The 16223-nt window shown below is 38.5% G+C and overlaps 1 protein-coding gene across 2 annotated transcripts in view; it reads right to left on the reverse strand.

The window, feature by feature from the left end:
* The window catches only part of LOC119810706 (guanylate-binding protein 6-like), an 81677-nt gene that overhangs the window by 16159 nt on the left and 49295 nt on the right, over positions 1–16223 (reverse strand). The window contains exons 1-3 of one of the 2 annotated variants that reach the window (XM_038324318.1): positions 16032–16106; positions 5419–5629; positions 3410–3537 (exon numbers count right to left, since the gene is read on the reverse strand). The exons of the other annotated variant lie outside the window; for it this stretch is intronic. Coding sequence (XP_038180246.1) covers positions 3410–3537; positions 5419–5605 — 315 coding nt within the window. The 5' untranslated portion in view covers positions 5606–5629; positions 16032–16106. Of the gene's footprint in view, positions 1–3409; positions 3538–5418; positions 5630–16031; positions 16107–16223 lie in introns of those variants that run through there. 2 annotated transcript variants of the gene reach the window in all.

Here is a 16223-nt window from a genome sequence, read left to right on the forward strand (position 1 = left end):
TGCTCTGTAGACCAGATTGATTTCAAACTCATAGAGATCTGCTGACTCTGCATCCCCTCCCAAGGGCTGGGATTAAAGGCATGCACCAAACCACCAGGCTGTTTTTTCTTTTCAAAATAAGATCATATCTATACCCTCTCTTTTTCCTTTTCAATACAGTACTCTTAAATCTAATTTCCTCTGATTAGCTATTTCCTGAACATTATCCATAACAACGTGTAACCAACACATTAAACAATGACAAATATCCATAATCCTTTTTGGGGAATGTGGAAAGTTTTCTAGACTATGTCCTGCAGATTGGGGGCACTGATAATCTCATGGGGACCCAAATAAAATTGAGAATTAAGGTCAAGTCCTGACTAGAGTATTCTAGAGGCTGGAGCATTTAGGCCAGCAGCCTTGCAGCCTTGTAGAACTCGGAGGAACCATCAACAGAGCTGCTCTAAAATGTTGGCTCATCTGGGACAACGGCTCCTATTGGAAATTTTTCAGGGAATGGTTCTTAATCAAACCTTATCTTTCTTACCCTAGAATGAATCCGCAGTAAATCAAACCTAATTTTTCTTAACCAAAAATGAATCTATGGGCTGTCATTTCCTGTGGAAACAAAAGCAAAACCTCTTCTCCAAAGTAGCATACCTTTTTGACTTAAATTTTAAAGTCAAGACGTTTTAAAAATATATAGGTTGGACTAATCCAGCAGCATTTATAATCAAATGTCTTTTAGCAGCTCTTCCTCCCTCAGCAGTCATTTAATTCCAACACAACACAATAACATACAATATCCATATATATATATATATATACACACATATGCATATATGCTTTCTGTCTTTAAATGGAAGCTACACCAGGAAAGATGGGAGCTGGGAGCCGTAGTATTTCTCCTGAACCCAGGTGACTAGGTTTGGGTTCTCACCTGTGCCAGAAGCAAAAAAGCCACAGGAGAATGTCTTTTTTATAAATTCATGTCCCACATTGGATACCAAGTGAAACATGAATAATAAAAACTCAAAGAGAGAAACTGGGATATTCAGCCTGAATATCCAAAAAGCAAAGCAGCCAGGCACTGGCTCTTACCTTGGCCCCAGTTCAAAAATGGTGATCCTGACTCCAGAAATCTCATAATGAGACTGTGTCTGAGAACTATCTCCTCTTATTTTACAATCCTCTTTAGGGCTGGGATTAAAGTTGTGCACCACTGAGATTAAGGGCATGCACCACCTGGTTTCTAAGGAAAACTCGTGTGGCTACTGGGTTTAAGTATGTGCTACCACTACCTAGTCTGTATGGAAAACCGGTGGGGCTGTTTTACTCTCTGACCTCAGGCAAGCTTTATTTATTAAAATGCAAATGAAATGATATTACAGCAGAGGGCTGGGGAGAGCACTCCTCAGGAGCCCATTTGGGCTGCCCTGTGGCCTTGTTATTCCAGGAACCCTGGAGGCCAAGCAGGGGGAGCAAGAGTGCTTGTTCTAGCTGGAGAAAAAATTCAAACTCAGTCTGAAAAACCTAATGGAATGTATATTGCTCCTCACAGAACACAGCTCCAAGTGGAGCAAGGACCTCAGATCAGACACCCTGAATCACACAGGAAAGAAAGGAAAATAGGCTGAAACTCATTTGCTCAGGAAAAGACTTTCTGAACTGGACCCAGAGATCACAGACTTTAAGGACAATTAATGAATGGATCTCATATATATGAAAAAGTCTATATCATTTATAATCTGATAAATGTTAGTATTCAGAATATATAAATAACTAAAAACAAAACAAATGAATAAGAAACTGAACATCAAGAAACCAAATATCCTTACTTAAAATGTGTATATAGAACTAAATAGAGGGCTCTCGAACAATGAAATACAAAAGACTAAGAAACACATGAAACGGGTTCAACCCTCTTAGCCACACACATGCACACAGACACACACACACACACACATATACCAAGCACACACATTCATTTACATGCACCACTTAACATTTCACATACAGCAATAAATTTTTTTAAAATCACTCAGTTTACTTATTTAAACAGCCAAATTTATCCTATTTAGCTATTGTGGGACAAACAGGCATTCACTGAACCTGCAGGGTCAGTTTTCTTAAGAACTTCCAGATTGTCCTGAGGATGAATGATGAGGTTCACCATGAAAAATGTGAACCCAAGGGGTTGGACAGATGGCTCAGTAGTAAGAACACTCACTGCTCTTCCAGAGGACCACAGTTTGATTCCCGACATCCACATCAGACCACTTCTAACTTCTGTAACTCAAGCTCCAGGGGTTCCAAAGCCTCTGAACACCTGGGATGCCTGTACTCACACACACATACCACACACACACACACACACACACACACACACACACACTGCACACAATAAAAATGGAGCTCTCAAAAATGTAAACCCAATCCTTAGCCCCATTTCCAAAATGTATCCTTGGTATCTCAGAAGATGAGTCAGTCATTCTTCACCAACTGAGCTGGCATGATGTTATCCACCTTCTCATCAAGGCATCGTTCCACCCAACTGCTCCTAGTGTGATGTCATTCACCTACCCATGGGAGCATCTGTCCACCTAACTCACTGCTCCTAGGAGAAGTAGCACTATGCCACCTGGTTCACCTTTCAGAAAGGAAGACCTTGTTCATCTAGCTCTGTGAGAGCTGATGGGTGACAGCTCTCATATGCCAGCACTTAGAATGACAAAGGCCTCCAGGGAAGACTTCCAGTGATGGGTAGGCACTAGAGATGAATACCCTCACCCTTTACCCAACACAGGCTAGCTCTTAAGGCCCCACCCTAGTTCTCCTTCTGGAGTTCATAGGTCAGAGACTGCCCTGCGACTGCTCTTCTTCTCTATGTTCTGCTTCTTTCCAGGTACTGGATTATATGAGAAGCACACAGGTAGGATCCTCAATAAAACTAGAAAGGTTCTTGGAAGGAAAAACCTTTATCTTGTTCCCTAATATCTAACTACTATACATAGAACCCAGGAATTTAACTACTAAATAAATTTTTATTGGATTGAATCAAATCATTCACTCAAGTGGAAAGAAATAAAAGCATGTTTCACCTAATATAATACATCTTATCACTGGGCAATGGTGGTGCAGGTATTTAATACAGCACTTGGAAGCCATGAGCAGGAGAATCTCTGTGAGTTTGAGACAAGCCTGGTCTACAGAGCAAGTTCTAGGATAGACTTCAAAGCTGCACAGAGAAACCCTGTCTCAAAAACAAAAACAAAATCTGACCTTGTCTAAATGTGAAATCTAAATAAATCAGTATTTATCTCTCACCTACTATGGTTCAGTCTGTAGAACTATTAGATCTATTCATGAATAGGTCAACCAGTTAGATAACAAGGGCTCATAACAGTCACCATGAACCTCATCCTACCTTTTCCATATTGCCCAGGCCCTCAGTGTCCAGGAGGACCAGGGTGTGGTTTGGCTCGGTGAGGTGTGGCACACACCACATCCAGATGCCTTTGGTTTCAGACTGCACAGTGGAATCCAAAGGGAAGCCTGCAGGGAGAGGTGAGGAGTAAGGGTAGGTTTATGTATGTCCTGTGCAGGCAGCCTTTTAGTTTATGAAAGCCAGCACCATCTTGAAAGATTCTGAAGGTTTAGGGAGTAGATCCCTAGATGGAGGATATAAAAGTCTTAACTGATCCCAATCCCTTCTTCAATCTCTGTTACCAGTCTTCCATGCAGCTCCCTCTGTGATGTCACCAGAGTCCCAGGATCAACAAACTCAACCACTGGAGAGTAAAACTCTGAAACTGTGTAGAAATAAGTTTTTCCCCATTACCTTGTTCTCTCTGGTGTTTTGGATCCAGCCATAAAAAGCAAAGAAGAGAACAATGCACATGAAAATCAGATCTAAGCAGTAGAATTGGCAGTGTTGTGAATCTCAACACTAAAAATGGTGCTTCATCTTTCCTCAAAAATATATTGGTTGATAAGTCATTTATTTCAATCTATAGGGGGCAATTAACAAGAGAATGGTGCCTCAGAGGACTCCAAATGGAAACAGAGGCATCCACAAATAGGAGAACATGGAGCCTCTGGTGGCGGCAGTGAGGGTTTTGAGCCAGCCATGGTTGTACACAACTGCCATCCCTGAAGGCAGGAGACAGAGTCAGGGGAACTGTCAGTAGTTTGACAGCAGCTGTGATTACATAGCTAGAGCCAGGCCAAACAACAAGACAGTTAAAAAACAGGTATTTTTTTACAAGTTGTGGTAAGTGGTATGGGTTCCATGTCACAGACACACAAGAAGAGAACAACGAGAAACTAGAAAAAGGAAATTGTTATAATAGTTTTTATATTCAAAGTTCTTAAAGAAAAGCAGGAAAAACAAACAGGAGTGTGCAGCTTTAAAAGGATATGAAGTTTTTTAAAACCTTATTAAAGATTTATTTATAAATATAGTTATTAAGGTATATTGATTTCATTTTATAAATATCAGAAATTTGTTTGTACATATGTGAGTGCACCATGCACATGCCCCAAATGCATATAGGCCAAATAAGGGCAGCAAATCCTCCAGAGCTGGAGTTACAGAGAATTTTGAGTCACCACATGAATACTGGGTACCAAATCCTGTCCTCTTCATGAGCAGCCTAGATCATTTCTCCAGCCCTACACAAATGTTTAAAGTCTTAGGTATTCAAAGAAATATTCTCCTGGTGGAAATATTTTATTGAGAAAGAAAACCTGCTGTATGAGACCAGAGACCGACACACGAGATCCCATTGCTTAGAGTATCAGAAAAGGCCCTGTCTTGAGCACTCCTGGGAGAGGGCTTCCCTGATGGAATGGAAGGAAAGAATGTAGGAAACAGTTATTGGGGAGCAGTATTTACTCATGCAAATTGGCACATGAGGGTAGATTTGTTTAAAGGAGTTTGTAACATGAACGGGGCTTGCTTGTTGGGGTTTCTCTGTCCCTCCCAGTTCCCATAGCTGTTTAGCCCCAAAGAAAATCATACAGAGATCTCTAAAGTTATAAAGCTGATTGGCCTATTAAGTCAGGCTACTTATTAGCTCTTGTAGCTTATATTAACCCATTATTCTGATCTATGTTAGTCAGGTGGCTCAGTACCTTTTTCAGTGGGGCAGATCATATCCTGCTGCTTCATTGGTTTGGCAGGAGTGGGAGGAATCAGCTTCCTCCTTCCTAGAATTCTCTTGTTCTCATTGCATCACCTCTATTTTCTGTCTGGTTTTCCCTCCTATATTTCCTGCCTGGCCAATCAGCATTTATTTAAAACATGATTGACAGAATATAGACAATTATCCCACAGCAAGAGTTTGGCTTTCCTTTGTTTTAATTGGGAATCAGAATTTAGATAATAGCACAAAGACAGTAAAACTTTTGACTAGTACCAAGCATGACACTCACCGTAATTCTGTCCTGCCAGATGGTTCATCAGGTAGGACTTCCCTGTACGATACAATCCAACAATAGCCACAACTATCACTGGCTGGGAAATGTTGTTCAGAATATCTATGGCTGTTTGGTTCACAGACAGCTGATCCTTGTGGTTCTCCACCAGACAAATAGGAGCCATCATTTGTGGTCTGGCCATAGCAACTTGCCAAGTTAGAAGAATCTGCAAGAAGAATACAAAAGCCATTCTCTGCCACAGTGTTACTCAAGCCCAAGGTGAGTTAGGACTGATGACATTTGTACATTTCCTATTGGCAGCAAGCAGTTACAGAGGATATTGTCTATCATTCTTCCACAGTTCTAAAGAAGATTTGGTAAGACATGGGCTGCCAGCATTAATAAAGACTGGCTTCAATGGAATAAACCCAAACCAGGGCTATCTTCATAAAGTCCTACAATATGCTAAGCCTTGAAATGAATGCCTTTAGCGTGTGACCTCACACAATCTGTAAGTGCCTACATGTTACTGATTACTGCCCACTACCAATGAGGTAAGTGGGGTATTTTTTAACTTTTTTTATTGAGCTCTACATTTCTCTCTGCTCCCCTCCCTGCCCCTCCTTTCACCCTTCAACACTCCCCCAAGGTCCCTATGCTCCCAGTTTACTCAGGAGATCCTGTCTTTCTTCACTTTTCATGTAGATTGGTTATATGTAAGTCTCATTTAGTCTCCTCATTGTTGTCTAAATGCTCTGGGATTGTGGTTTGTAGGCTGTTATTCTTTACTTTGTGTTTAAACACTACCTATAAGTGAGTACATGTGATAATTCTCTTTCTGTGTCTGGGTTACTTCACTCAAAATGATATTTTTTAGCTCCATTTATTTTTCTGCAAAATTCAAGATGTCATTTTTTTCTGCTGTTTAGTACTCCATTGTTTAAATGTACCAAATTTTCCTTATCCATTCTTCAGTTGAGGGGCATTTAGGTTGTTTCCAGGTTCTGGCTTTGACATACAAAGCTGCTATGAACATATAATTGAGCACATGTCCTTGTGCCATGATTGAGCATCCTTTGAATATATGCCCAGAAGTGGTATTATTGGGTCTTAAGGAAGGTTTTTTTTCTAATTTTCTGAGAAATCGCCACACTGACATCCAAAGGGGCTGTACCAGCTTGCATTCCCACCAGCAATGCAAAAGTGTTCCCTTTTCCCCACATCCTCTCCAGCATAAGTTGTCATCAGTGTTTTTTATCTTGGCCATTCTTACAGGTGTAAGATGGAATCTCAGAGTTGTTATGATTTGCATTTCTCTGATGACTAAGGATGCTGAACATTTCTTTAACATTTTAGATTCCTCTGTTGAGAGTTCTCTGTTTAGTTCTGCACTCCATTTTTTATTGGATTATTTGTTTTTTTGATAACCAATTTTTTGAGTTCTTTATATGTTTTGGAGATCAGACCTTTGTCTGATATGGGGACAGAGAAGATCTTTTCCCATTCTGTAGGCTGTTGTTTTGTTTTGTTGACCATGTCCTTTGCTTTACAGAAGCTTTTTAGTTTCAGGAGGTCCCATTTATTAATTGTTTCTCTAAGTGTCTGTGCTATTGGGGTTATATTTAGGAAGTGGTCTCCTGTGCCAATGTTCAAGTGTACTTCCCACTTTCTCTTCTATGAGGTTCAGTGTGGCTGGCTTTATGTTGAGGTCTTTGGACCATTTGGACTTCAGTTTTGTGCATGGTGATAGATATGGGTCTATTTTCATTCTTCTACATGTTGACATCCAGTTATGCCAGCATCATTTGTTAAATATGCTTTCTTTTACCAATTGCTATTTTTGTTTCTTTGTCAAAATTAGGTGTTCAAAGGTGTGTGGATTAATATCCAGGTCTTCTATTCAGTTCCATTGGTCCTCCTGTCTGTTCTTATACCAATACCGGGCTGTTTTCAGTACTGTAGCTCTGTAGTAGAGATTGTGATACCTCCAGAAGTTCTTTTATTGTGCAGAATTTTTTTGGCTATCTTTGGTTCTTATTTTATTATTGTTATTGTTGTTGTTATTATTATTATTATTATTATTATTATTATTATTTGCTTTTTCATATGAAGTTGAGTACCATTCTTTCTAGGTCTGTGAAGAATTTTGCTGGGCATTGCTTTGAATCTGTAGATTGCTTTTGGTAAGATTGTCATTTTTACTATGTTAATTTGCCTGCCAAATAGCATGGGAGATCTTTCCACTTTCTGGTGTCTTCTTCAATTTCTTTCTTCAAAGATTTAAAATTCTTGTCATACAAGTCTTCCACTTCTCTGGTTAGAGTTACTCTGAGATAGTCTATGCTATTTGTGGCTATTGTGAAGGGTGTTGTTTCTCTGATTTCTTCCCCAGCCCTTTTATCATCTGTGTACAGGAGGGCTACTGATTTTTTAGTTAATCTTGTATCCTGCTACATTACTGAAAGTGTTTATGAATTATAGAAGTTCCTTGGTAGGGAATTTTGGGGATTGCTTATGTAAACTATCATATCATCAGCAAACAGTTTGAGTTTGACTTCTTTTCCAATTTGTATCCCCTTGATCTTGTTTTGGTGTCTTATTGCTCTAGCTAGAACCTCAAGAACTATATTGAATAGATAAAAAGGGAGTGGACAACCTCATCTTGTTCCTGATTTAAGTGGAATCGCTGGGAGTTTCTCTCCATTTAGTTTGATGTTGGCTGTTGGCTTGCTGTATATTGCCTTTATTATGTTTAGGTATATTCCTTGGTGTAGGAGGTCCTTCTGTTTATGTGTTGCTTTTATTGGCTAATCAATAAAGAAACTGCTTGGCCTGATAGGGCAGAATATAGGTAGGCAGAGAAGACAGAACTGAATTCTGGGGAAAAAGAAGCAGAAAGCAGAGACAGAGAGCCGCCTTGGAGACGCCAGGTCAGACATGCTGAATCTTTCCCAGTAAGCTACAACCTTGGGGTGAACACAGATTAATAGAAATGGGTTAAATCAAGATGTGAGAGTTATCCAATAAGAGACTAAAGATAATGGGCCAGGCAGTGATTTAATTAATACAATTTCTGTGTGGTTATTTCAGGTGTAAGCTAGCTGGGCAGCCGGTACAAACAAAGGGCCCTCCTCGCCTGTGCTCTCCTTACAACAGTTTGGTGCTCCAATGTGGAAAACTCACTCCACATAAAACCTGAGAGGTCTTTAAAAGGAATTCTAGACATAAATATAGAGTTTAACACAGGATTTTGCTGTTTGCTGGTGGGGTGCTACAGAGAAATTTTCCTAACTTAGCAGCTGCAGCAGGAAAAAAAGCTGGGCGGTTTTAAAATGTGGCTTCCTGGGCTGTGCCACCAGTACAAACTCCAGCTATTAAACATTTCAATGCATTTGTGGGCCCAGGTGTTTCTGTGACCACTTAGGGTTGGGAAGAAAGTACTGTGATACCATGCCAATGGCTCACTGCTCTCCACCTGAGCAGGCTACAGGATCAGGTCTACTAGGCATACACAAGCAGGAAAGCATGGCAGATTCCTGCTGTCATACACAGAGATATTTCCAGGCTGTGCAGTGCTCTGATTGGCAGACTTAGCTGAAACTCAAATAAAAAGAGTTTATGTGCTGTACACATTCTCAGAGTTAAAGTGCTGAGTACAGCTCCTACCTAGCAGAAATGGTATGTCCACCATTTTGAAATTGGAGAGAGGTGAAGCCAACATCCAGAGTAGCTACAAACAAGCTGCTTAGCATTTTTAAAGCTCTTCAAGGCAGTAGAAAATTAAAGACAATGCAATAGGACAATTCAGACATAAAAGACCTCTAAATAGTGTTAGATAAACATACGTAAGCTTGAGAGAGAAAAGAAAAAGAATACAGAAAGTCATAAAATAAAGTTAATGCTTTAAAAAAATGGATAAAGTCTTTAAAGAGACAAACAGTACAACTATTGATAGATTTAAAAGAGTAAACAAAAATAAGCCATGTAAAAATGGAAAGTTGACAGAGAGTCTGGATTCTGTATATTATTGGGTTTTCTTTAAATTTTTTGACTGTGAAGAAGCTAACCTAATCCAGAATCTATATTATAAAGGTATCTTGACTTCAAAATTTTTGTCTAAGGATATAGTGCTTTGGAAAAGAAGTTCTTATCTTGTTTTCACAGAGGATGATATCCTATGGATTGCTTCTAGACCAAAATGGTATGATAGACCATGCCCTCCTGAAAGGTTGCCATAAACACCCTCAAAAAATTACTTTGCTCAACTGCTGACTGAGATGAACCTAGAATACAGGATACACTATGAAAGACTTGATTAACAGCACCGCCATACAGAACAAAGCAGTTTGGAAAGAAAAAACTATGCCCATATTCCCAAATATTGTTTATAAATGCTCTTTTACATTTAAAGGGGGAATGATATAGATATGAATAATTTGCATTGGTATAAATCTTGATTTATTAATACAAAGTTAAGGTAAATTTTGTTATATGTATATGTATTTCTGATCTTGATTAAGATATTGTGATTGTGTAGTTCATTTAAAAATGTAATGTATAATTAGAAAATATAGGTTGTTAATGGATAAAACTGCTCTTGCCTGGACTGATGCATAAACTGGACATGAAGAACCCACAGAGAGAGGACTGCTGGACTTACCAAAAGGTGAGATGATCTTTTGGGGTTCCTGCTTCATGAAAATGTCTACTAGACATTCTGCAGGACACAGAAAAAAGTGACTGAACTGTCTTTTAAATTTCCTGCTTCATAGAAATATGTGCTGGATACTATGGGCCTGTAGGCTGAAGATGGATGCCCCAATGGTACAGAGGAACTTTGGGTGACTGTCCAGGCAGCAAAATGTCTCTATCATTTCTAGAGTTTTGGAAGTTGCTTATAATGTACTTCCTGTGATATATTTATTAATATTATCTCCTTCTGGTGTCTTTGATGGAGTTAAAAAATTTATAGATATAGTTTTCCTTAGTTATAATAAAAGATAAAGTAGATGTAGATATTATAACTGTAATTCTTGCTTGATAACTGTTTTAATATATGTAATTTTATTATGTTAAAGTTAAAACCTTCCTTTTTGTTTAAACAGAAATAGGGGAAATGGTGTAGGAGGTTCTTCTGTCTATGTGTTGCTTTCATTGGTTGAATAAAGAAACTGCCTTGGTTTTTTGATAGGGCAGCACTTAGGTAGGTAGAGTAGATAGAACTGAATTCTGGGAAGAAAAGGCAGATGGAGAGCCATCATGGAGCTGCCAGAGACAGACATGCCAAATCTTTCCCTGTATGCCACTGCCACGTGGCAATATACAGATTAACAGAAATGGGTTAAATCAAGATGTGAGAGTTAGCCAATAAGAGGCTAGAGATAATGGGATAGGCAGTGATTTAATTAATATAATTTCTGTTTGTTATTTAGGGTGTAAACTAGCAGGGCAGCTGAAATAAGGGGCCTTGCTCCCTGTAACAGTTCCTTGTATCCCTGCTCTCTCTAAGACCTTTATCATGAAGGGATGTCATATTTTATCAAAAGCTTTTTCAGCATCTACTGAGATGATCATGAATTTTTTATTTTTCAGTTTGTTTATATGGTGGATTATGTTAACAGATTTTAGTATGTTGAACCATCCCTGCATCTCTGGGCTGAAGCTGACTTGATCTTGGTGGGTGATAGTTCTGAGGTATTCTTGAATTTGATTTGCCAGTATTTTATTTAGTATTTTTGCGTCAATGTTCATGATTGAAATTGGTCTCTAATTCTCTTTCTTAGTAATGTCTTTCTATGGTTTGGGGTATCAGGGTAGTTGTCACCTCACAAAAAAAAAAGAGTTTGGCAATGTTCCTTCTGTTTCTATTGTGTGAAATGATTTGAGGAGTATTGTTATTAGTTCTTCTTTGAAAGTCTTGTACAATTCTGAGCTGAAACCATCTAGTCCTGAGCTTTTTGGTTTTTGGTTTTTGGTTTTTTTAGTTGGGAGATGTATCCAGAAAGTTGTCCATTTCCTTTAAGTTTTTCAATTTTATAGAGTACAGGTTTTTTAAATATGACCTGATGATTCTCTGTTTTTCAACCTTGTCTGTTGTTATGTCCCCCTCTTCATTTCTGATTTTGTTAATTTGGATATTCTCTCTCTGCCTTTTGGTTAGTTTGGATAAAGGTTTGTCTATATTGTTGACAAACCTTTGACACCACATTTTTTCAAAGAACCAACTCTATCTCATTGATTCATTGTATTGTTTTCTTTGTTTCTATTTAGTTGATTACAGCTCTCAAATTATTATTTACTGCTGTCTAGTTCTCTTTGGTGAGTCTGCTTTTTATTCTAAAGTTTTCAAATGTTATGTTAAATCACTAGTGTGGGAATTTCCAGCTTCTTTATGTAGGCATTTAGTGCTATGAACTTTCCTCTTAACACTGCTTTCATTTTGTCCCATAAATTTGGGTATGTTGTATGGTCATTTTCATTGAATTTTAGAAATTCTTTAATTTTACTTTATTTCTTCCTTGACCTATTGATGATTCAGGTGATAATTGTTAAATTTCCATGTGTTTGTGGGTTTTCTGGAATTAGTATTGCTGTTGACTTCTAACTTTAAACCATGGTGATCTGATAAGGTACATTGGGTTATTCCAATTTTTTTGTATTTGTTAAGGTTTGTTTTGTTACCGAGTATGTGGTCAATTTTTGAGAAGGTTCCATGAGGTGCTGAGAAGAAGGTATATTCTTTTCTGTTTGGATGGAATATTCTATAGATGTCTGCTAAGTTCATTTGAGTCATAACATCTGTTAGTTCCCTTATTTTTTTGTTCATTTTTTTGTCTGACTGACCTGTCCAGTGTTGAGAGTGGAGTGTTGAAGTCTCCCACTATTAGTGTGTAGGGTTTAATGTATGATTTAAGCTTTAGAAGTGTTTCTAAACTGCTAAATGGTGCCCTTGTATTTGGGGCATAGATGTTTAGTATTGAGATTCCTCTTGTTGAATTTTTTCCTGTGACTAATATGAAACTGTCCTTCTTTGTCTCTTTTGACTGATTTTAGCTTGAAGTCTATTTTGTTAGATATTAGGATAGCTATACCCACATGTTTCTTAGGTCCATTTGATTGAAATATTTTTCCCAACCCTTTACACTGTCTTTGAGGTTGAGATGTGTTTTCTATATGCAGAAGGATGGATTCTCTTTCATATCCAATCTGTTAGCTTGTGTCCTTTTAAGGTGAGTTGACTCCATTTATATTAAGGGATATTAATGACTAGTGATTGTTATCTCCTGTTAACTTAGTTTTCATTGATGGTGATGTTAATTGTGCATTTTCCCTTCTTTGGGATTTGCTGTTATGAAACCATTAGTTGTCTGTGTTTTTGTTGGTGTAGCCAACTTCCTTCAGTTGGAGTTTTCCTTCTTGTGTTTTGTGCAGGGCGGGGTTTGTGGCTAGGTATTTGATAAATCTGGTTTTGTCATAGAATATCTTCTTTTGTCCTTCTATGGTGATTGAAAGTTTTTGCTGGGCATAGTAGTCTGGGCTGGTATCTGTGGTCACTTAATGTCTGCATAATACTTGACTACGACCTTCTGGCTTTTATTTTCTTCAATGAGAAGTCAGGTGTAATTCTGATAGGTCTACCTTTATATGGTACTTGGCCTTTTGCCTTTGCAGATCTTAATATTCTTTCTTTACTCTGTGGGTTTAGTGTTTTGATTATTATGTATCAAGGAGACTTTTTTGGATCCAATCTATTTGGTGTTCTGTAAGCTTCTTGTATCTTCATATTTTCTTTAGGTTGGGAAAGTTTTCTTCTATGATTTTGTTAGATATATTTTCTGTGCTTTTGAGTTGAACTTCTTCTCCTTCTTCTATACCTATTACTCTTAGATTTGGCCTTTTCATGGTTGTCCCATATTTCCTGGACATTTTGGGTTAGCTTTTGTTCAATTTAATGTTTTCTTTAACTGATGAGTCTATTTCTTCAGCGCTTAAGATTCTCTCTTCCATCTCTTATATTCTGCTGTTCATGCTTGCGTTTGTGGTTCTTGATCATTTCTCATGATTTCTATTTCTTTAATTCCCTCTGCTTGTGTTTTCTTTATTATCTCTATTTCAGTTTTCAAGTCTGAATAGTTTCTTTCATATGTTTGATTTCTCTCTCTTTTTTTTGGTTTTCTTTAAGGGATTTGCTGATGTCTTCCAATTTTTTGTTTGTCTTTTCCTACATTTATTTAAGGGAACTTCTCATTTCTTCTTTAAGAGTTTCATTCTGTTAAGGTTATTTTAGGTCATTTTCTTCTGCTTCATCTATATTTGGATGTTCAAGTCTTGCTGTTGTAGGGTATTTAGTTTTTACTGGTATCATGTTGCTCTTTGTGGTGTTGCTTGTGTTCTTACCTTTTCTAATCATCTTTTCCTCTAATAGGTGTGGTTGGAGCTGTCTGAAATTCTGTTGATTAATCTTCTAAGTGCCAGTGAATCCAAAGCTCAGATGGTTGATCCTCATGGTACAGTCAGTGTCACAGTTCTAGTTACCCTATTGGTTACTCCTATGTTCCTGGAGATAGCTCAGCACTCCTGGGCTTTGTTCTGTTCCCTTGGAGTTTGCTGTCTCAGGCTTACTTTGGCCTAAGTTCCTGGCTTGACCCATTTCTGTAAATTCTGGTCTGGATCCACTCCTGCAGAGGTTCCTGGCTTAGAGTTGGTCCTGTAGAGGTCTCAGGCTTAGTTACTTGGGGGGTCCTAGCCTCATGTCCAGACCCACAAGCATCCTGGCTTAGGTCTACTCCCCTTGAAGGTCCCAGATTTACATCCAGACCCTCAGCAGACTCTGGCTCTGGCTCACTTGCTCAGTGGTTTACTCCTCTATAACCTGTTCCAGTGGAGTTTGCTGTCTCCTTTCTCAAGGTAAGTAAGTTTGGAAAGCATTAAAATGGCAAAATGGCAAAGCGGTGGGATCTAAGTCCTTGCTCCCTCTGTGAATAGAATTTAAAATGGCTGAAAATGTATAGGTGCTTTGAAATACACCATGAATAACACACACAATTAGATAAATAAACAGTGTGAAATACATGTGTTTTTACTTGACTTCTCACTGTATATCTCCCCCTCACACACCTGAAATATTCTGTCTGAAGGAAGCAGAGCAGACCTTAATTGCAACAGGCTATCCTGGGACTACCACGGTCTTTGTTTTACCTAACTTGCCATTCAAGACAGATTAATTTTTGAATGTGATATCAAAATCTCAATGGGTGAATATAGATAAAATCCACATTGCAAAATTAGGAAATTTTGTGCACAAAAGGATGAGCACTGTACATTAAATATGGCGATAAAAAATTAATATATTAAACCTCTACAGTATACAATTCAATTTTAAATGGGCAGAACATTGGATTCTCATTTCTCCAAAGCAGGTTTATGAATGGCCATGAGCACATGAGAAAACATTCAATATTGCTAATCACTCTGTACAAGACAACTCTAAAATTTAAAGAATTTATTTGAAAAAGATGCAATATACAAACTGGGAAGTACCAGACTGAAAGATAAAGTGTCTATGTTCCCACAGGAACATGTCAGTCTGCTTTATTAGGGAAATGTGGGAGCAAAATTAAGAAACTTTAGCTACAAGATTTCTGTCTTGGATCTGGAGACTGGTGTAAAAGTCTAGAGTCACATAATCTCGTGTGACTTGGTTCTAATAATTTATTGAGGTTGAGTCTTGCTCCAGGATAACGTACCCATTTGCTTGAGATCATTTGTTGGTTTTGCTTGTGCTTGCAGTTTAAGCAAGAATGAGGCTATCATAAGACCTACTTGGTTTAGTTGCTCAACAATCTTTCAAACCCAGTCTGCATTATAACGAGCCTTTCAGAAAACATTGAGGAACTGCCACTCAAAACCAGAAGATGTCACTTTGTACCCACCAGGACAGCTACCACACAAAAGAAAAACTAATAAGTGTGAACCAGAATTTAAACCACTTAGGTATTTGTGCACTGCAGCTAAGAACACAGAATAATGCCACGCCATGGAAACACAGTGTTGTTTTCCTATAAAATGAATAGTAATGTTTGATGCAAGAACTCTGCTTTGATGACATTCAATATACATATAAGGATTTGGACACTTGAACACCAATGATCACAGCAGCCCATACGCACAGTACCCAAAATGTGGATGTAACCCAATCTCTCACGAACAGATCATCCACAGATGTATAGATTCAACGAGTGTCATAGCCCACATGATGGGATGTTATTCAGCCAGAGAAAAGAAACATGATGGAATGTTATTCAGCCAGAGAAAAGAACAGAATTCTACTGCACACTGCCACACAGATGAGCCTGAGGACATTATGCTGAGGAGAATGTACAGAACGCTGAGCATCTAGATAACAGTTGACGTCACAGGTTCTCGGCAACGTCCCTCCATGTATGAGAATAAATCAATAGCATGACAAAGTGCATAGAGCCTTGCCAGTGGCCTGAGCTGAAGCTGGCAGGGCAGGCGGGGGACTGGAGTGTCAGGCTGCCGCTTCACATCTATCTCTTGTCAAAAGAAAGAAACTGAGTTTTTATACCTAAAGCCAGCCACAGCCCTGCAGACCAGACAACACAAACCTGCCTCTCCCGAATGTCCTTCAGTTGCCTCTTGGAAATGGAAATTAACTTCAGCTTCCAGACTAAGATGCTTCTTAAAGGAAGAAAAAAGTAAATCTATCTGGTCCCCATTCCACAGGTGCAAGAACTGTTCTCAGCTGCCCTCTGTCTTACCTTTGCTCTCCTGCCTCTGGCTTCCTATGCTGCTCTTAT

This window comes from Arvicola amphibius, chromosome 1, assembly GCF_903992535.2.
Source record: "Arvicola amphibius chromosome 1, mArvAmp1.2, whole genome shotgun sequence".
NCBI lineage: Eukaryota > Metazoa > Chordata > Mammalia > Rodentia > Cricetidae > Arvicola > Arvicola amphibius.